The sequence below is a fragment of the Lampris incognitus genome, chromosome 5 (assembly GCF_029633865.1).
Source record: "Lampris incognitus isolate fLamInc1 chromosome 5, fLamInc1.hap2, whole genome shotgun sequence".
In the NCBI taxonomy this organism is placed as follows: Eukaryota; Metazoa; Chordata; class Actinopteri; order Lampriformes; family Lampridae; genus Lampris; species Lampris incognitus.
In genome coordinates, this window is record NC_079215.1 from 21,613,248 (window position 1) to 21,634,991 (window position 21,744).

The following is a 21,744-nucleotide window of genomic DNA, read 5'->3' on the forward strand; positions in this document are numbered from 1 at the left end:
TTTCCTCCTCTGTTTCGTCTATATGTATGTAAGGAGGCTGTACTGCTGGCAGTTCAATTGTATTTACACTTGCAAAAAAAGAAGAAAAATCACCAGTTTGTCACGACCATGTTTTTGTTTGTTTGTTTTTTATGTATTTATTTATTTTTTACGTTTTGCGTCGTGCACCTGGAACGCTTCGAGGTCGGAAATCGGACAATTCAACTGGGAAATTCCAACCTCCGACTTTGGATGGAACGCAGCAGTACACGCAGAAAGCGCCTCCTCCACGGCCGTCACTAGATGGCGCAGTAGAGGAAACGACCGCCCTCCCTGAATTGTTATCCTGATCTTAATCAACCGCACCACACACCAAACCCCTACCTTAATGTAACTGTGCCGATGTCATACCCAAGCTTTGACCACACCAAATCCTCATTCACCCGGGAGAATCACGGTTGCAATTTCGGTGGTCGCAGATTTCGCTGCAACACCGCTTGCAGAGGACAGACGACAGACTGCGGTGGCTTTTTTTGCTGCTACGCGGGGGGGGGGGGGCTGTTCCATATCAATTAACCCCCCCGGGGGTTGTTTTGGTGTGATAACGAGGGTTGAGATGTTCATCTAGACAGCACAAAGGAACAAAACAATGGGCCCAATAATTGTTGTTTGATACAATTGTACCGTTCGATTTAAACCCCGTTAACCTGTCAAGAGCCGGATCCATGCTAAAACGTCAGCGAAGCGTTATATTTATTGGCAAAGTGTATTATCAGTCCATCAATCAAGATTTGGTTACAAAGCACTTTATCGTACAATGTACAGGCGTACTTGACGGATAATAAAAGACAACAAACCGCTAGTCTTGTAAGAGAAAGACGACAATTTATGCAACGCAAACGTACAATGAAATTAACAAAAATCATAAAGCGACACATCAAGTACGGGGAGTACTCCAAATATAGGTTGCTAGATAAGTTCGCCCCCGCTAGGGAAGCCCCCAGACCCCACCGCAGGCTATCCGTTATAACAGACGGACTCGCAGGTGTGACAGAAGAAAACTCAAATATCACTCGTCCTCCATCCCACCCCCCATCTTCTTCCTCTTCTTCCTCCTCCTCCTCCTCCTCTTCCCATCTCCCACTTGTTCAGCTTGGGCCGGTGAGGTTGTGCAGGCGCGTCCCTCCTGCAGCTCGGTGATGGAGGATGCGAGCACGATGAAGAAGACGTTCACGGTGCCGGAGATTAAACCGCTGGACCAATATGATTTCAACCGAGCGAAGACATGTGCCAGCGTTCGCTGGCTATTGGCAAAATCTTACGGGTCCGCAGGTAGGCTTGATTGAAACAGGACATTATTGGTCCTCTTTAGTAGGCAGGCAAACGCTGTCCACGTTATATTACCAAGGAGGACGATGCGCCGCTTGGGTGGGGCGCTAAATAATGCATAATGCTATTTGTGGCTCTGAACTAAATTAGTGCTTGCCCTTCTGTTTTGATTTTGTTTTTTTTCTCGTTCAGTGACGCTTTAAACATGTCGTTTCTCCATCAGCCATCGCTTTGCGACCGCTGCCCTGTTTAGCAAGATTGCCTACCGCAGCTTTCATCCCTCACAGGCTGCTCATTATGAGACTGCACGTTTCACCACAATGCCGAGACCAAATAAACTGAGTGAATATGAATCACACGAATGGGGGGGGGGTGTTCAGAGGTGTGAATTGCGGGGTAAAAATCACAGACCGTCGTCACTGCACCGCAACAAAACCTTTTGTCAGTGGTTATGCAGCCAGCCATAGGCCTGCATGTAGTCTATCAGGGTTTACTATAACGTAACCAAAAAAGGCTTAAAATGGGGACAACTCGAGGCTTTCTTCGAAAACAAGTGTTACTCCGATCTAAACGACGCATACGTGCTTTTTTGTATAGACAACAAAACCTATCGCGTCCAATTCTATACACCGTGGATGCGGCTATATGTGGGCCAATAGATAGGGTAATATCGGTGTCAGTGTTACGCACGCACGCCCCTAGCCGCGTGACGCACGCCTCCGTGCGCGCAAAGGTGACAGTCCGCAGGCAGGACAGAATGGCTGTCCGTCGACACGTTTTTCTGTTAATCAGAGCTCGACCAAGTGTATGCAGGCTTCGCTGAATGGAAACGTGGCAAACGTCAACGTGCACCTAGTTCATCCCACGGGACTGGTTTTGCTTCTTGTTCTTCTTTTCTGCTGCAATTGCTTTAAAATGGCGTGCCTCGGGAAATAACGTTTAGCTTGTCAATCAATGGGATCTGCGCAAAGTTGAAAGAATGGGATCCCATTGTTAGCTGTTAGCTGAATGGCGTCCACTCGGACCTCATACAATTTTAATGGAGGCTACGAACGAAGTGGCCTGGAAGTGACATTATATAATGGGCTTTTGTATACAGTCCAACTGTGACTGACATTTTATTTTACATTGTGTATCCGGGGGTTGGGCACTATTTAAAAGGCGACCGGTTTATTGATTTCACTGGACAGTTCAGTGTCTGTAGTATTCTTGTTCCCTATCTCCACTTCCTGAGAGGTCTGCAGTGCTTTGTAAAGCATAGGACACCTATCCGTGTGTGTGTGTGTGTGTGTGTGTGTGTGTGTGTGTGTGTGTGTGTGTGTGTGTGTGTGTGTGTGTGTGTGTTCTTTAGTTGTTTGTGGCCTGAGATTATACATGAGTTTTATTATCATACACTGATACTCACATATACTTGGTTTTTGGTGATATTTACTTTTAATGCATCCTATCTAGCACTCTAGTGAAGGCTTAGCTTTTGTGCGCATCAAGTTCTGAGCCAAAACAAATTCCATGCCACAAAGCCGCAGCAGCCCTTGGTAGTGCTTTTCCCCCCTGTACTGTGCTGTTTTAGCCCCAGTAGCCTGTTTCCACTGTAGTCGATTAGCATGAAGATAAATGGGTTGACTGGTCCTGTCCCATGGTCTTTGCCTTGACTGGGACATAATGGCCACTTTCTACTTCCTCTGTTCCCATAGAAACAGCAGCTCTATTTCCCTCAGTGTAAGAAAAGTGGCGTCAGCCCCGGAGAGAAAGCCAAACTCTTTGTGGTAGGGTATCACTCCATGCACTCAATGATGTTTTAAACAAACCTCGCTTTCGTCACACCCTGTTATTTGAAGAATATTGTCATGTCAGTGTTTATAATCAATGACTGGCAAGCAGGGTTATAAAGTATGGCATCCTTGGGCGCACATTTAATTTGGAATTTAGCTCAAATGTTTGCTTTAAATTACTTAATTTTTTTCTTCTCTTCTCTTCTCTTTTCCTTTCCTCTCCCCTCCTCTCCTCTCTAACCCTGTCCCCTTCCTCAATGCCTGAGCAGTTCAGACAAAATTGGCTGAAGCAGGTTTGGATACACGAGGAGAAAAAAAAGTCGACATAACATGTAAAGAAGATGATAAGCAACAAACGTTGCTTTTGCCAGCCATTATTAAAAAGTAAGAACAGATGAGAAGTAAAGGCAATGGGTAGTATTTAGTGGAGGGAGTAAAGAGGAGGGTGTGGGGTATGAAGAAGGAGAGAGTGCAGTTCAGTAGGAAGAGGAGATGAAGAGAATGGTTGAATCTACGCCAGTCTCTTGGATTATCCCGACTTCTTGAGCAGCCATGCACAGACTGCAGAGTCAGAATATGGGTCAACCAGTGGAGTTGTGTGTGTGTGTGTGTGTGTGTGTGTGCGCGCGCGTGCACATGTATATGTGTTTGAGTTTGCTCAAGTGTTCTTTCTGTGTGCTGTTTGTGTATTTCTTTATGAAGTGACCCTTTTGCATGTTGTGTGCAAATTCTTAACAATTTACACACACACACACACACACACACACACACACACACACACACACACACACACACACACACACACACACACACACACAAACACACACACCGAGTTGCTTGGTAAACCTAGCAGAGCTGCTCATGCAGATGATGGCATTACTATCTTTGTCTGGAAGTTTATTCTCTGTCCCGCAGCCTCTGCAGGAACTACTCCTTATGGTCCTCTAGTTTCCTTTACAAAAAAGCTTTCCTTTCATGGCAGTTTCAGCTGCTACTATACAGGAGAGATAGACAGGGGTGTAGGGTGAGCAGAGAAAGAGGAAGACATGCAGCAAAGATCTGGAATCAAGTCCAGGACACTTGGGTCTACATAGTATGTTTAACTATCTATTTGCAGATGCCATCCTCGGGGGGGGGGGGGGGGGGACAACAGCTTTATTTCAGTTTGCTCACCCAGAGGCGAAACTAGCATATATGCAGGTAATGCAGCTGCATTGGAGCCGGCACGCACAGACCTTTCTTTATCTCGCCACTGTCGTATCACAGATCTTGAGCACCGAGTCTATGGTTTACGGTATGTTCAAAATGTGCAAAGTGTGCCCACGCATAATTATGTACATGTGTACTACTGCATGGCGAAAGCCACACAGAAGAGTTAGCTAGCTAGTGAAGTGTCAAGACTTTGTACAGCAAAAAGCCCGAAGAGGGCACCTATGATGTAAGTAGAACTTATTTATTTGACTAATAATCAACCTACACACGTGTGCTTTGTGTATATAAGGCCTATGTTCAGACATGAATAATGTTGTCAATGTGCGGGTGTACCGTCACCGATTATGTTTTCATCTGTTATGGTGCTCCGGCACTGGATTTTGTTAAGTAGACTAGTCTGTCAATATCCTGGTCTTGTTATTATGGCTCCTCTTCTATTGCATGGCGGTCTGTTCTCCTAATAATAATTTCATTTAGACGTCAACTGTGCAGTGCATTTCACTGTTGCTGGTCATTTTAAAGCTGCATGCTTTCACTTCTTTCGATCGCTTCTGACAAGATATTGTGTTATGCCTGGTTGTGATGAGCAGGCCGGGGCCTGCTTTGACCATCTTGCATTGGGGCCCGGCGCTGTCTCATTATGCCTGTGTACTCACCCTATGTAGTTTTCCCCAAGGTTTCCCTAAGAATATGGAATACAGCAGAGCTACAGGAGACTCTTTGCTGTAGCCTGTATCTCATATCCCAAACTTTCCACTAACTTGCGAAAAGGCAAAGCTTGACAGTTGAGTTGAAGTGTCTCCCTTAAGAGATTCTGAAAGCTGACTCAGTTTGTCCACGCTGCTTTTACAGACTCACTTGTGTCGCCTTGTATCTACCCCGTACACCCAGAAAGTCGTTCATCTCTGTCTTGTATGTGGCACCAAGAAGGTCCTTACATGCTTGTGTTTTAGTGCATCCCCTGAAGGGTTGAGTTTCAGGGAATTGAGTCAGCTTGAACCATATGCTATCATTATGCATTTGAAACCAAATTAAGCCAGAAATGAAACCAATGAAATGCCAAGGGGTATGCGCTCCACTTGCAAAGGGATTATTAATTAGGTATAGGCTGGGGCCACCCAGTTAACACTATAATGTAGCCTAAAGCATCACATATATCCGACAAGTGCCAAAATCTCAGTACATCACATGTAAGACTGATACAGGCCAGTGGCCTACTGCAAGGCATATAAAAGTAACTGAACAAGCTGGTTTGAGTCATTGTCTACTGCTACCGAACAATGAGCATGTTAAGTAGTTGCCAAAGCAGTTTCTGACCGCATGTTATGACCACAGAAACATCTGTTTTATTATGTTCACATTGAAGTTGTTATTTCACAACTGTTTCTAAACACAAAAACACATTTAAGATTTTACTTAATAGGCTAATTTGGCTATTTATTGTGAAAATTATTTCCCTCCACCTAAAAAGTACAATTCAAGCCCTGATCAATGGTAGGGCTGTGTGTTAGTGAGAATTTGGTGATACTATTCATATCACAATGGTATGCGTTTATCTGTTTGAACCATTATATTCCACCCATTCCATCTATTATCTGATCCGAACTGCATATCCTGCTCTCAGGGTCGCGGGGCTGCTGGAGCCTATCCCAGCAGTCACTGGGCGGCAGGCGGGAGACACCCTGGACAGGCCGCCAGGCCATCACAGGGCCAACAATTATATTGTGATATATTATTCAACATACTGTGATATGTTATGTTACTACAAACACTGCGAGATATTGCAATATTTGGTCAAAATTTTAGATAAAAATGTTACAATGAAAGTACATCAGGATGCATAAAATAAGACTAATCGGAGTTGTGGCTACTGGCAATGCCTGCTGCTGTGGCGGTTTTGTGCAGCCCTGTTACAACACACTGCACCTGCCATCTAGTGGTTGTAGATGAAAACAACACAATGAAGTATCGCTGCATCCCGGCCTCTTTTAGTGTAATCAGGTGGCTGGTGTGACAGAGGCAGATGCAGAGGACAAGAAGAAATGGAAATGGATGATCCGCTGTGGCGACCCCTAACGGGAGCAGCCGAAAGTAGTAGTAGTCGTGGTAATAGTAGTAGTAGTAGAAGAAGATAAGAACTGATGCAATGTTTCTGAAAATCGATACAATATTGTGAAAGATAGTATTATCATGATGTTACAAGTGTAGCAACGTTTTCTTACACTCCTAATCAATAGGGGACTCTGCTTCTGCACTCCCAGCACTCCTATTTCCTGCAGCTATGTCACTTTGTCCTTTCCCTGTACAGAGAATGTACCAGTGGAGCTGCGTAACCCCCTGTATAAGGACCAGTATGAACAGGAGCACCTTAAGCCAGATGTGTCCAAGCTGCTACTCTCCTCAGACCATTACTGCCGCGCCCACGCTCTGCTAGCCCAGGCCTATGGGGTCTCCCTCCCAGCATCACAGGGGTCTACTTCCAACAACTCAGCCCTGCTACAGCTTCTTACTAAGAAAGGTTTCACCCCCAAGACCCAGAATGAAGATGTTACTGAGGAAGACCTCAGCCATGATCCCATAAAGATGGTATGTGTGTATGCATATTGGTTAGCACTGGGGTAATACGTGCACTTCTTGATATATTTTTTTTGTTTTGTCTTCTGATCCCATGTTGCCAAACATTTTAAATTGACTCTCATTTTCTATGTGTAGCCAAGCCTTGGGAGTTGCGCCTTATATGTCTGTCCAATCAATCAATCAATCAATCAATCAATCAATCAATCAATCAATCAATCAATCAATCAATCAATCAATCAAGTTGCCTTTTATATAGCGCTTCTCTAGCTGCAACAGACACTCAAAGTGCTTTACATTTCTGGTCAAATCTGAATTTCAGACACCTGTTATAATAGAACACAAGCCGTTTTCTGTACAATCTGTACATGTATATGTTTACGGAGTTTTTTGTGTGTGATTACACAATAAACGCCAACAAGAGGGCTCAGTAGATGTAAAACCACACATTCTTTCTTTATTATCTTATCTTTATTATCTCCTTAACCTGGTAGTTCACAACTTCTGACCCTTCCACGGCAAACCATAAAGGACAACATCAACAAAATACGGGATAGTGAACTGTCAACATGGACCCCAATTTCGAAAAATCTGTTACATATGCATGTAGCTAAAATTAAATGTGCCATTTCTGCCATGTCTGCTTTCTCCATTGTCTGATAGTTCTTTCCGCTTGCAGAAGGCCCACCTGGCCCTGATTGATGCTCTGATGTCACTGGCAGCCCAGGAAACAGTGGGCAGGGTGAAGATGGCGTTAGAGGCTGAGCAAATGGGTGCTGGGGCTCCGTGGGAGAATGCCTTGCTCTTCTGGGTCAACCGGGTGAGTCCACATCCCTCACTGCGGCAGTTTTAATCTGAACTGCTTCAAACCTCACTGCCTTTCACCATTCACAAACACAGTTGTTGGGTAGTAATGTATGGTTGCCATTCGATAAACTATGATTTTGTGTGTGTGTGTGTGTGTGTGTGTGTGTGTGTGTGTGTGTGTGTGTGTGTGTGTGTGTGTGTGTGTGTGTGTGTGTGTGTGTGTTTATAGCTGAACCAGATGTTAAGACAGAGCACAGAGGAGGAAGAGCCTTCCAAGTCTCAGACTTGCACAGACCTGCAGCCTGTCCAGGATACGGTGAAAACAAATGGATATGCACTCACACACTCATTAACCTTAATCTTAACCTAAACCTAATCCTAACCTTAACTCGGGTCCAAACCCTAAAATAGTCCCTTGAATTAATGAGGGCCAGCCAAATATTACTCTGTCCTCACTCTGAAGGTCCAGAAATCAAATTGGTCCCCATAAAGATAAAAGTTTTAAGTATGCACGCCCACACACACACACACACACACACACACACACACACACACACACACACACACACACACACACAGATGCATACAGCACAACAATTTGTCACTACAGACTACACCTCTGTGTCGCTAAAGCCTCTAACTTCTACCTTGCTTTGCTTCACTCCTGTTCTGTCTGTCCCCTCTCATGCTGTGCTTCTGTCTGGCAGTGTTCCTCCAACCGGTGGTACTGGAAACTAGTCCCAGTAAGTGTCCCCTACCTGTTTTTACATCCGTTTTTCTTTGTCTTTCTCCTTGTCTCAGCTTTCTCTTTCTTTATACCTCTCTCTCTCTCCCTCTCTCTGATAGAGCTTAAATCAAGGGCTCTTAGGAAATGGTTATGCCTTATTTGAAGTACCTTTCTATATGACAGTAATAATCCTTTGACCTGACAAAAGAGATGCCACTAAGAGCCGGCAGCTTCTTGTTAACTGATGATGTGTTAGGGGTTTGGGTTCGGGTGCTTGGTCTGGTACATTCGGTCATCCGTGTCTCAGTTTCCATCAGTGGTCTAAGCTTTTAGGGGAAAGAGGAGATGATGGAGCGCAGGGAGGGCTTATTGTGAAAACTGTTTCAGTTTCTCTTCCCCCTCATCGCTCCTGCTGTCTCCTCCTTCCCCGTTTGTTACTTCCTCCCAGAGCAGTGTCATGTGACCACGTGGTGTGGCGGTTCCGACGATGACGAGCCCCCTTGTCATTTACGCTTGTCTCCCTCTCTCTACCATCCCCCATCCAGCATGCTATCGCTTTTTGTTTGAAGGAGTCGGGGAATAAGCCACCAGTGGTAATGTATAGCACGCCACTCCTCTGTCATTCTCCTTGTCTCTTGTAGCATCAACTTACTTGACTGACAGACAGACTGATGAATCGCCACACCTCTCTCATGCTGTCACTCATATCAGTGGACTTATTGGCACATAGGTCGCCACTCCAACTCCAAGGTTGGATGAACCATTGACAAAGTCCGTTTGTGTTAACACAGTGTTTATTTTTCATATAAATTTGTATTTTCACCAGTTTTCTTTGAGGTATATATATATATATGTTACAAAGCCACGCTGCTGGAGGCAAATTACAATCATAAATTAACTATTGATTCAATTTTTTAGCATCCATCCAAATTTCAGTCCTCCTGCAACCAGGCTGCGTAACATCTCTGTAATGTGGTTCGTGCACTTAGACACGCAGTAGTCGTTTTGTGTCGACAGGATTTTCCTGGATGTATAATGGCTACCGTTTGTGCATCCTAAACAAGGATAGTGTCCGATTTCTTTGTCTTTAATATTGGACAGAAATTAGTTTTGACTGTTTTTAGCAGACAATGTAGTATATTTTCCCTGATTGGAAGTGGTTTACTGGGGATAAGCCAGAGTGCTTTCACTGCCTGTTTGTGCTGCATGGACACCAAAGGGAAAATCCCATTCTGTTGGTATTGACTTTTATTTTCTTCTCATAACTCATAACCTCCAGGCTTCTCACAACGATGCCTTATACTGTTAGCCATTCAATGCGCCTTCACTTCTGTGTGTGTGTGTGTGTGTGTGTGTGTGTGTGTGTGTGTGTGTGTGTGTTTTGTGGCACTTGCCGGTCCTGTGCTTTGGTCTCTATGATTTCTGTCCCCTTTTGCAATTTTATTGGTTCGGCTGGCTTCACAGTTTGAGTCGGTTGCTTTCTTTGTTCAGCATTATTGTCTGAAGAGGGGACAACCCCGGCTATTTTTATATTTTGTTTGAAACTTAAGTCTTTAACGTCTTTAAAAGCTCTCTCAAAAACACTGTATACGGCTTATGTGTCTTTTGTTTACTTTTTTTCTGCATCTGTCCTTTTCCTTCAATTTGTAATTTCTGTTTTATGTCCTCCCCCTGCACTTTATCTGCTGTTCTTTGTCCTTTTTTATGTCCTTCTCCTTCCCCACTTCTCCTCTCTCCTCCCTCTTCCTCAGATCCGCTATAGGAAGGATAAAGTGCAGTCTAAGCTGACTCCTACTTTTCCTCTGGTCTCCGGGGTTAAAGACCTGTCAAATGGCTGTGCTATAGCTGCTGTATTGCACTACTACTGCCCAAGCTTGTTGCCTCTGGAGGGTACACGCGCACGCACGCACGCACGCACGCACGCACGCACGCACGCACGCACGCACGCACGCACGCACACACACACACACACACACACACACACACACACACACACACAAATGGGGGAGAGAAGGAGAAATGGGGATAACACATTTGAAAATGTTTTTCAGCTATTTGAAATAACTGGTGCCTAATGAACAGAAATATACAACTATATGGAAACGGATCCCATCATATCTGCCCTAATTGATACAGGACATTCGTTTGTCCACATTTAAACGGTAAACTGGACTAAGCAGGATATTTTTAAGGCTCAGCGTTTTCGGTGTTTATTTTTCAAAGCCATCCAGCATGCCGAATTTCGCCACAAGAGGACACTGTTACATAACATCACATGAACAGGAACAACTTTTGGATCCATGGAAACATAAAATCCGGGTGAAAATCAGTTTAAACCAGTCTGCTCCTTTTAAAAAACTCTGGGTATTTTTTGGTGAAAATTGGTAAAAACTGAAAATGCTGAGCCTTGGATATTTTGTAATTTGTATGCAATGCATTTTCCATACCTTCATTAACTTCAGCTGTCAGTCCAATCTCTTGGACATGTCAAAGCATTTTACAAGTGCTTTTTGTAAGTCTTTACTCCAAAGTGGATTAAAGGCAACTTAGTCTTAGTTGAAATGTAGCTGACTAATTTTGTTTACTACCTGTGACACAAATGCAAAACTCACTTTACTGCTTAAGTGCCCCCTGCAACCTAATTTTGTTTCCCGCTTATGCCTCTCCTAACCCTGACACTTCTCCTCTCCTCTCTCTAAGATGTGTGTCTGAAGGACACCATGTCTGTGGCGGACAGCCTATACAACCTGCAGCTGATCAGGGACTTCTGTGAAAACAGCCTACACAGCTGTTGCCCGCTGGCTGTGGAGGACCTGCTCTACGCTCCGCCAGCTCTTCATGTGAGAGGAGAACGAGGACATCCCCACCAATCACTGTTGCATTTTACTCAGCATATCTGGCGTTGAATTGATTGTGGTCAGATTCATGTTCTGCTACTGAAGTTTGCCTTGAGTGTAGCGGCCTCCGCGGTAATCTGCCCTTTCCTTTGCTTAGGTGAATATCATGAGTTTTGTTGCCGAGCTGTTGGAGTGGTTTGAGGTTAAGAAGCCTGATTTTGTCCAGCCCATACAGCCGCTCGACCTCACAGGTCTGTTGTTTTTTACTGCACTCTGTATGTTGACTAGTCTGTGTCGGCTAGGAGAGGGTGAAAGAAACAGCTCGCTGGGGTTGATACCCACCTATTGTATCTAATAGTCAAGGCCATTAAGGATGTTAAAAGTAGTTTTATTATGCCTTTTTTTTTTAAACTTTTACCCCCTTTTTCTTCCCAATTGTATTCTGAGCTGTCCTGGTCGCTGCTCCGACCCCTCTGCCGATCCGGGGAGGGCTGCAGATTACCACATGCCTCCTCCAATACATCTGGAGTCACCAGCCATCCCCCCAGGGGGACGTAGCATGTGGGAGGATCACACTATTCCCCCCAGTTGCCCCTCCCCTCTGAACAGGCGCCCCGACCGACCAGAGGAAGCGCTAGTGCAGTGACCAGGACACATACCCACATCTAGCTTCCCACCCACAGACACGGCCAATTGTGTCTGTAGGGACGCTCAACCAAGTCGGAGGCAACACGGGGATTCGAACCAGTGATCCCCGTGTTGGTAGGCAACGGAATAGACTGCTACACTACCCGGATGTCCCCTGTTTTATTATACTTTAATAGCTTAGTCAAAATTTCCTTTTATCGTTAATTTCGTTACGTTTAAACTGTAGCATACACTGTAGCATGTAGGAAAGGTTAAAACCCATCCAAAGGAAATGAGGGTAAAGGAGGATGAGGAATGGTGACGTAGACAACTGCTGGTGAGTTTATGTTCAGCTAAGTTTACTGTGGCAGCTTTTGCTATATACAGGAGTCTCTGTGTCTTCCAGATGCCTCGGGGTTGTTGGACTGCACCAGTCCTGTCAGTGGGAACAGCAACAGGTACCAGCACCTCACCACTACCACTCACACACACACACACACAGGAACACACACTCATGCACACATCCAGAACCCGTGCATTCCTTTTTAACATTAAGTTTTGACTGAATAATGTTTTCATGTGTTTCTCTGTTGCAGTGGATCTCCCTCCTTCATTTTCAAACAACCCTTTGTGCCCATCTCCTCCCCGATGTCACCTGGTAAGAAGTAAGCAGAGCAATCTTTGCCTGTGTGGTCTTTTTCTCTCTCTCATGGAATTCTCATTTTTTTCCATTTCTTTACCTTTTGTTTCAGAAAACAAAACCTGGGCCAAGAAACAAATCGGGTAGCTATACCTAACGCTGATATGGTCTACTTGTTGGAGTCCCCCCCCCCTTTTTTTTAAAATTTTTATTGCTCTCATGTTTTATCTGAACTACTGCTTGGTGTTTCTCTAACCTTACCTTTCCTTTCCATCTTATCATTTCTCCATTTTCATGACTGCCTCACGGTGTACACATCCATCCGCCCAGTCGTCCTCTCTCAGCAGTTACTTTCAGCATACCCTTCGGCCTGGACAGTGATGTTGACATTGTCATGGGCAACCCTATTGATTCTGTCCTGCGCTCCGTTAGCACAGACAGCCTGACCACTGGCATCCCTGCTATGACATCCCCGCTGCCGTCGACGGGTATGACGCATGTCCCCTACAGCCCACCAGAAGACCTCAGCCACCTGGTCAGTGCCTCCGCCCCCTCACAGCGCTCTTCATGGGGGCCTCACACACGCTCGCAAACACCACCACTGGGAGAGCTGCCAACCATTGAGGAGGCACATCAGGTGACCCACAACCCGGGAGCCAAAGATGGGAGAAAGGGAAAACCGATGGATAAAGGTGAAAAAGGAGGAAGAAGAGGGGTGGTGGTTAGGCCAGAGCCCAGGCTGCGTCCAGAGGGCGCCCCAGCTGGCTTCTTCCTCCACTCACCAGAAGACATTTCTGCCAAGTTCAGTAGCTCTGCCCCCTGCCGCACTGGTATGCTTTACCGGCCTGTTGGAGGAGAAGTGGCTCAAAAAGAAAGGCAAGGACGGGGTGAGAAGAGAGAGAGATCCAGGCATAACTCCGACATGTCACGGGATGATGACTCTGTACTGCGGGATGGCAGCGTGGACTCCTCCGAAGCCTCGGATGATCTCCCCAGAAACACGGCGGGTAACCTTCGCCCCGGTAATGGCCACCAAAGTAGCCAAAGCAAAGGTGGCAGCCCACGCATGACAAGTTTTGCAGAACGACGGGACAGCAGGAGGAGACAGTCAGCCGCTCCTGGTGAGGAGTCAGCATCTGCACCAACACCGACCACCCCAGGGACTCCGCATACGCCTTCCACCCCAGCAGGGATGCCCGGCCGCCAGGATAGCCCGGGGCCAAGAGGTCCCGAGCCAGGCCCTGAGACCTGGGAGCTGGGAGCACGTCTGGAGGAGAAACGCAGGAGCATCGAGGCCCAGAAGAAGAGGATTGAAGCCATATTTGCCAAGCACAGACAGAGGCTGGGAAAAACAGCCTTCCTTCAGCTGAAAAAAGAGCAAGGAGAGGGAGGCGTAGAAGGAGTAGGAGGGGACAGTCTCACTCTGGAAGAACGCCTCACCCGTATGGAAGAGCAACTTAAAAAGGAGGAGGAGAAGGAAGCGAGAGAAAAGAAAGAGAAGGAGAACCAAGGAGAGAAGGAGAAAGACAGGCCGACTGAAGGAAACATCCAACCCCCGCCGCGACTGGAGAAGCAGGTTACATTTTCTGTAGAAACACAGAAGGGGGCAGAAAAGGGAGAAAGGGAGAAAGAGAAAGGGGGGGAAGCGGTTATTGTGGAGTACAATGAGGTTGTGCAGAAACTGAGTGAGGCTCTGCAGTCCTTACAGAAGGACATGCAGAAACTGACTGAACAGCAGCAGCAACTAATGGGTAAACAGAGAACTGTAGCCAAAAATATGCCCAAAGCAACACCCAGGTCAATGCCTAAAAGCAACATCAGAACACCGCCCAAAACTCCTCCCCGCACTCCGACCAAGACTCCTCCTCGGACACCGACAAAGACTCCCATGCGGAGCACCAGCAAAGCTTGGGTCGTCCCAGCCAGTCCAGTTCCCATCTCCTCCACCACCTCCCCCTCCCAGCGATCTCACGTGCACTCCTCCTCCACTAACTTCAACCAAAGCCCCATCTCTTCCTCCTGCCCTGCCCCCCGCACTAAGATTCACTCCTCTTCTGCTCCCCGCAGCCCCAAGCACCTCCCACGCCCCACCCACCAACCCCACCCACGTCCCTCTGAGCTCAAGTTTCCGCCACTCACTCGCGTCCTGACACCCCCGCAGAATGTGGACACCCTTCCGCACCTGCGGCGTGTGTCCCCCAGCAAATGTCAAGTCCAGACTTCGTCTTCTTTCCACATTGGTGGGCCCCGCACCCCAAAGGGACCCCCACAGGGACCCCCGCAGACGTCCCAGCAGCCCGAAGAGAGTGCCTCTGAAACCGGCTCCAGTGAGACGCCTACCCAGTTCAGCCTGGAGCTGGAGCAAGAAGATGGGGAGGCGGGAGTGGTGATGGTGGCCTCGGGCGCTCCGTCAGAGTGCTCCTTTGACAGCGACACGCTGTCTCTGTCTGTGGCGTACAGCGCCGGAGGGGGAGGGAAGTGCTGCAGTCTCATCGAGCCGTCACTATCATCCCTGAGAGGGCCAGATGCAGGGAGTGATGAGCCAACAGATGAGGGGCAGGAGTTCTCCTCAGACTCTATGAGCGACCACACAGAGGCTGCTGCTGATCCAGCAGGACAGATGGACGCAGCTGCAGAACCAAGACAGTTGTCAGAGCAGCAAACAGACGCCAAAGAAGAAAAACAGACACTGTGGGACAAGGCTGCAGAACCAGGGGGTGAACCAGGTGACCTGGGGACCAGAGGAGGAATAGGTTTCATCTTCATGGTGAGTGTATGGGAAGCAGAGGAGAAGGGAGAGACAAATTTATCTTGCATGTGCATCTGTATTGTGACCGTCATACATGTATGAAACGCAAATAAAGTTTCGTTTTGCTCCCAGGATCTCTAACTATGTACTGTGGTGTGTGTGTGTGTGTGTATGTGTGTGTGTGTGTGTGTGCAGGAAGAGGCTCATGAGGGGGAGATGGCCCAGCGGAAAGCACTCCTGTTGGAGAGACAGCAAAGAAGAACTGAGGAGCTGAGGAAGAGGAGACAGTTGAATGAACAAGAAAAGGAAAGGAGGTGAGAGACACCCACACCCACACAGTGTGACATCTCCTGCCTGCCTGTCCAGTACCCTAATTTATTCTTGCTTTTTTTACTATGTTATTTTTGCACTTCAAGACCTCACCACTCTTCTCTCTCACAAACACACACACAAACATACACACAATGATGTCCCTAGCATGTTGAATCAAACTCGCCCATGCTTGACTTTGTACATCAGTCAACACAATGGGAGCCACTATAATTTGCTAGATGCATAAATCAAACTACATTGTCTCCCATTCTCCAGACCAGCCTCCTCAGAGGAGAATAGGGGCTCTCCCTCTCGCACACCTCCGGCCGGCACTACCTCCCCTTCCCCTACTCCACCCGCCACACCAGCACGCCGTGGAGATTTTACACGGGGGGAGTACGCACGGAGGCAACAGCTCAGGATAATGGCTGACCTGGACAAGGTGCTGCGGCAGAAACCAGCCTCTCAGGGACGAGGAGCCACCAAGAAGAGCCGGCCTCGCCCGCGGCCCCGCAGCATGACCAGGGAGGAGTCACAGCTGCCTCAGAGTCCGGCCAAAGGAAGCGAGGGTAAGCGAGAATGAGGAATGGTGAAGTAGAGAGCTGTTTGCAAGTTTATGTTCCACTCAATTTACCGTGCCAAACAGGGTATTAGTAGATGATTTAACTGACGACACAAGACTGAACCTCTCTGTAGCTTGATGGTTTCTTTGTTGCTATACTCAGTTGTCTTTCTTTGTTTTCCTCTTTCTCCATTTCTCTCTCTCTTTTCCTCCGTTGATGTCTCTTGCATCCACTGTATGTCAAGGGCCAAAAATGACCAAGGTTTACTCTCACTCCTCCCTCAACCTGGCCGCCATGCCTGATGAGCCGCGTAGCTCTACCAGTGATGCCACTGCAAAGCCTCAAAGGTACACTGCTGTACCAGGGCTCAGTGTGTTTGTATTGTACAGTACATGTGCATGTTATTGAATATTTGTTCTTATTTACTGTACTCCCTGCCTTGAGACTACAAATGCAAATCAGCCTTAAGATAACTGTGGTGCAATTCTTTAATTGTGCATGGTCCCTATGAAAATGACAAAGTTAAAAAAGAAAGTAAATCAATGTTTTGAAGTTGTTTACCTACAACCTTTGTCCCAATATCTCCCCTGGTCCAGTGGTGACTGAATAAAGACAGGAAGGGACCGTGGCATTTGGTTGACTAGTTTGATTTGATTTGATATGATTTGATTTCTCTTACTAACCTGGGGTTTTAAGACAGTCCTGTGTGAGTAATCCAAAGAAAGGAACAATGCCCTATTGCTTGATTAACATCTGTCCATCCAACAGCCGTCCTCGCTCACCTTTAAGATGTATGTCACCAAGCAGACTGACCAATCAGAATGGAGATAAAGACTGGGAGTCTGGTTCAAATGGCACCTCACCTGTCCCAGATTACACTGGTACAGTACAGTATATTCCTCCATTTTTGAATATAAGTATTCAATGGCAGTTTCAAGTTGGATGTTTGTGTAGATAATCACGTGTTTTGTGTGTGTGTGTGTGTGTGTGTGTGTGTGTGTGTGTGTGTGTGTGTGCTGCATGTATGTTTGTTTTCCCACATTTTCAGGTCCCAAGCTCTTCAAGGAGCCAAGCTTCAAGTCAAACAAATTCATCATTCACAATGCACTTTCTCGCTGCTGTCTGGCTGGCAAGGTCAACGAGACACAGAAAAACAAGATAATTGAGGTAGCAGACAATCTGGATTCTTTATCCTCAGTTTATATAATCAGCCACGTTTTTTGGTGACATCTATATTACAATGACTGGTCAAGTCATGTTGTAATGTTTTACTTGTACTTAAACATTCATGTGAATAACATACAAAAACATGCATTCAGCTGCTCATACATATGCAGAGGCAGACCAAAGTAGAAACCCAGTTAAGATAACCCTTTCTCTACTTTCTCTCTTCCATCCTCTCCCCGTCCATCCTCAGGAAATGGAGAAGAGTCCGGCCAACCACTTTCTCATTTTGTTTCGTGATTCTAACTGCCAGTTCCGGGGCGTCTACACCATGAACCCTGACTCCCAGGAGCTTGTGCGATTGGCTGGCGTGGGCCCGCGGACAATTAGCTCCAATCAGGTGGAGTCCATCTACAAATACAGTTCAGACAGGAAGCAGTTCAGCACCATCCCATCCAAAACCATGGGTATGAGCGTGGATGCCTTCACCATCCCCAGTTCTCTTTGGCAAGGAGCTGGAGGAGGAGGTGGAGGCAGGAGAGCAAGCATTACTAAGAAGGCTGGCATGTCCAAGTAAAAAAGACCCAAAACAAAACATCATAAGATAACGTACCATCGACATGACCAACATAACTTGATGATGCCAGATTATGCGTAGAGTAAAGCAAAAGCTGTATCACTTAAGAAAAACAAAACAGGAAAAGTAATTTATATACCTACTGACTTATATATATATATGCTTGTGCACATTTAGGTGCACACATATACCATACTTACAGGAGATATTGACTTCCCTTTTCTGTGCATGAAAATTGTGTACCACCACCGTCCTGAGGAAAGACCCCCCGAGGCTCATACCAAGTGGACACCACAGAGCGTTTTATAAGGTGTTCATTTATCTGCGTTTATCCTACTCATAGCTGCATTAAGTCTTGTTCTTTATCATTTTGTTTGAGATGCAGAGTGAAAGATGGTTACCCTGTTTCTGATAGAGGACAAGGGAATTTTCCACAGATTGTTGTTTATATTAGGAAACCTTCAATTTCATGGGATGGAAGAATACTGTTTGCTCCAAAATTCAGTCGTTCTTTACTTGACTGACTGTTTCTGTTGGATGAAGACCAAACAGTATGTTTTATACCTTTACATAAGCGATGGAAAAAAACAAAACATTTAAATGCCTTTTCATGTCCGGGTGACTATAGCAGGACTTTTATTTTTTACGGTTTTCAAGTTTAACTCAAGAAAAGTGTCAGATCAAATTAAAGTTGGTCGATTTTTTTTACATTTTTTTTTTTAATGACGGATAGCCATACCCGTGTGAAGCGGTGTGCTGTGACTATTAGAAGGTAAAAATGGGCTTTTGTATTCAGCAGTCAAGTCAAGGATCAGTACGTATATGTCTGTGGTTGTCAGAGAAGAACGGATATAGCTTGAATTATTATCAGTGTATCCAAAGTTTATTTCACTGTAGCAACAAAGTGAAAAAAAAAAAGCTGGTTCAATGAGGGAGTACTGTATATGGGGTTGTGTTTGCGGCCATCGAATGCCAATAAAGCCGCTCCTGACACTGTGGAACAATATTGACTTGACAATGTCATAGATAAGATACTGTAGACAAAGAGCCGTACTATGCTACTACCCTGAGGTAACTGGGATGGTGGCGCTGATGTTACAAAAAGCTAAATAAAATAGGTTTGACTCAAACCTGCTGTGAACTATCAGATTGGATTAAACTTGACTGAGTGAGCAGGCGTCCTTTCTCTCACTATTAATCTATTTCTTCCTCTTTTTTTTTGGATTTTTCCCCCTTGTTCTCCTCAATTGTATCTGGCCAATTACCCCACTCTTCTGAGCTGTCCCGAACGCTGCTCCACCCCCTCTGCTGATCTGGGGAGGGCTGCAGACTACCACGTCTCCTCCATACATGTGGAGTCGCCAGCCGCTTCTTTTCACCTGACAGTGAGGAGTTTCACCAGGGGGACGTAGTGCGACGGAGGATCACGCTATTCCCCCCAGTTTCCCCTCCCCCTGAACAGGCGCCCCGGCCGACCAGAGGAGGCGCTAGTGCAGCGACCAGTACACATACCCACATCTGGCTTCTCACCCGCAGACACGGCCAGTCGTGTCCGTAGGGACGCCCGACCAAGCCGGAGATAACACGGGGATTCGAACCAGCGATCTCCATGTTGGTAGGCAACAGTACCAACATGGAATAGACCGCCACGCCACCCTGACGCCCTTTATCTATCTATTTCAGTCAGTCACTTACGCTTAGTCTGCCTCAATCAAGATCATTATCTCTCTCGCTCTCGCTCTCTCAAGGTAAATTGATGTTTGACACAGTGCTGAATGCTCTGTAACACTCTGCAGTACAGCACTATTTCCAAACGGCTGCTACACTATTTTCCACTAAAAGAGTTGTGTTCCCAATCGCTTTCCATTAGGACGATGATGACAAGTGTTATAAAACCAATTTTGAAGACCTACTGGCGTCAGAGGCTCATACTACTTTAACTTTATTTCAGCAAAGCACTGAGGTAAATTTTGCCCCTTTGGGATTGAAAGTTCACTTTTCTACAAAAATTATATAAATAGGACTATTATCGATTACAATAAATGAGCGTTAGGAGCCCCTCTTAGGGATATTTGCTAAGTCTTACCTCTAAGAATAAAATGTAGCATCCTAAAAACGCGTACTGATGAATTTTAAAAGTCAAGTATATTTAAACCATCAGGTATATCCTAGATCAGCTGCAGTCGCAGAGGACATTACCCGACCACAATATAAACCGGGTAGCTACAGTACACGGCAATGGACGACACACTCTATCAGATAAGGAAAAACCCCACAGAAAAACCTTTTTCATGGAAAAATATAAATAAATGTGACAGTTCGCTCACCTCTGGGTCATGGTGAGATCACCTGGTGCAGTGTTTGGTCAAAATGAAAACCTGCATACACATAGCAGGTCAGTGGCACATCGTTGGAAACCGCTTGTCAATATGATCGATAACTTTCCCTGCTTCCACCAAGCCCCTGTATCCAAATGACCTCAGAAGGAGCTATTTTCTGTCCGCAGACACATGATGAGTGACGTCCATGTTGATATGCGTGGGGCCCAGAGTGTTAATCTGTCCCAGATTGCGGCTGACGTTGCAGGCAGAGGAAGTATGAAGCCGTCATAAAATACAGCGGGTACCGGGCCGAACACTGGTTCAAAGGAACGTCACAATGTTAGCTGTAGCAAATGTTGCCTATTTCCTACATGCTAACTACGACATTATAATGTGATTCATGTGCACTTGCCATTGTGCCAGAGATGAAGCAGCTAAGTGAGACTGTTGAGTCACAAAAGTAATAGATATAAGTAACAGACAGCCATGATCTCATCAGCAGGAATCAGAGTCGGGGATGTGATGAAAGAAGACATGTCTGTGCCCTCCAAATAACGCTGAGCCCGGCAGCGTGTGCGGAGCCATAAGAACATTAAGAAATGGGACAGGTGCAGGTCAGGCTGTTAGTACAGTGATGTCGGTGGCTGTTTGGGTTACGATGAAGGTTAGAAGTGTTGCATGTACCATAACAGAGTTCAACTCCTCCTCTTCCAGTTGTGGGGGAGCTATGACGCCCTTAGAGGATGCTGTCATTCAGGAGTCAAGTCACTGTCAGTACAGTCTGAGTCGGCAGGTGAGGTTATGTCATCAGGACATGCCAAGGTATCAGATGGCAGCATGCTGTCATTAACGGGGGTCATGGCATCGGATGAACCCTTGATGGCATTATGTGGAGTGCAGTCTATCCATCCATTATCCAAACCCTTATCCTGCTCTCTGGGTTGCGGGTATGCTGGAGCCTCTTCCAGCAGTCATTGGGCGGCAGGTGGGGAGACACCCTAGACAGGCCGCCAGGCCATCACAGCCCCCCCCCCCAACACACACACACCTAGGAACAATTTCGTATGGCCGATTCACCTGACCTACATGTCACTAGACTATGGGAGGAAACCGGAGCACCCGGAGGAAACCCACGCAGACACGAAGAGAACGCGCAAACTCCACACAGAGGACGATCCAGGACGACATCCAAAGTTGGACTACCCCGGGGGCTCGGACCCAGGACCTTCTTGCTGTGAGGCGACCGTGCTAACCACCGTGCCACCGTGCCCCCCAATTGCATGTTATTGGACATTATCATTACAAAGAATGCAGACTTACTAGAATGACTGCAAGATAAGGTAAGACAAACATAAACAATGGGCTCGAAAAGGTGAAGGTGTGGTGGACACGTATTGGGGACAGAATTCAACCCAGGAACTAAGGGTTAAGTCATGGTTGCCCTGGCAGGTTAACGCAGGGTTAAGTTATGGTTGTCCAGCCAGTTTTCTGGTTATTCTTGCCGCCTCCGCTCAGTCGAGCTGTGGTTTTGTTGTCTCTCTGATTTACCGTGGA

At 46.4% G+C, this 21,744-nt stretch overlaps 1 protein-coding gene across 1 annotated transcript; it reads left to right on the plus strand.

Annotated features, from left to right (window-relative positions):
- Positions 1 to 1,178: 1,178 nt before the first annotated feature.
- LOC130112738 (calmodulin-regulated spectrin-associated protein 3) lies at positions 1,179 to 17,869 on the plus strand. The gene is made up of 19 exons (XM_056280213.1): positions 1,179 to 1,311; positions 6,601 to 6,878; positions 7,546 to 7,686; positions 7,903 to 7,989; positions 8,381 to 8,416; positions 8,946 to 8,993; positions 10,152 to 10,290; positions 11,101 to 11,240; positions 11,395 to 11,488; positions 12,271 to 12,322; positions 12,461 to 12,522; positions 12,617 to 12,647; positions 12,835 to 15,271; positions 15,449 to 15,567; positions 15,842 to 16,134; positions 16,373 to 16,475; positions 16,897 to 17,009; positions 17,177 to 17,295; positions 17,546 to 17,869. Exons 1-19 carry the CDS (start codon positions 1,179 to 1,181, stop codon positions 17,867 to 17,869), a joined length of 4,749 nt encoding a protein of 1,582 aa, XP_056136188.1.
- Positions 17,870 to 21,744: the final 3,875 nt, after the last annotated feature.

Coding starts and splice junctions, on each gene's coding strand:
- LOC130112738 (XM_056280213.1), top strand. CDS start 1,179: ATGGAGGATGCGAGCACGATGAAGAAGACGTTCACGGTGCCGGAGATT. Junction 12,523..12,616: donor CTCCTCCCCGATGTCACCTG/GTAAGAAGTAAG, acceptor CTTTTGTTTCAG/AAAACAAAACCTGGGCCAAG. Junction 16,135..16,372: donor TCCGGCCAAAGGAAGCGAGG/GTAAGCGAGAAT, acceptor CTGTATGTCAAG/GGCCAAAAATGACCAAGGTT.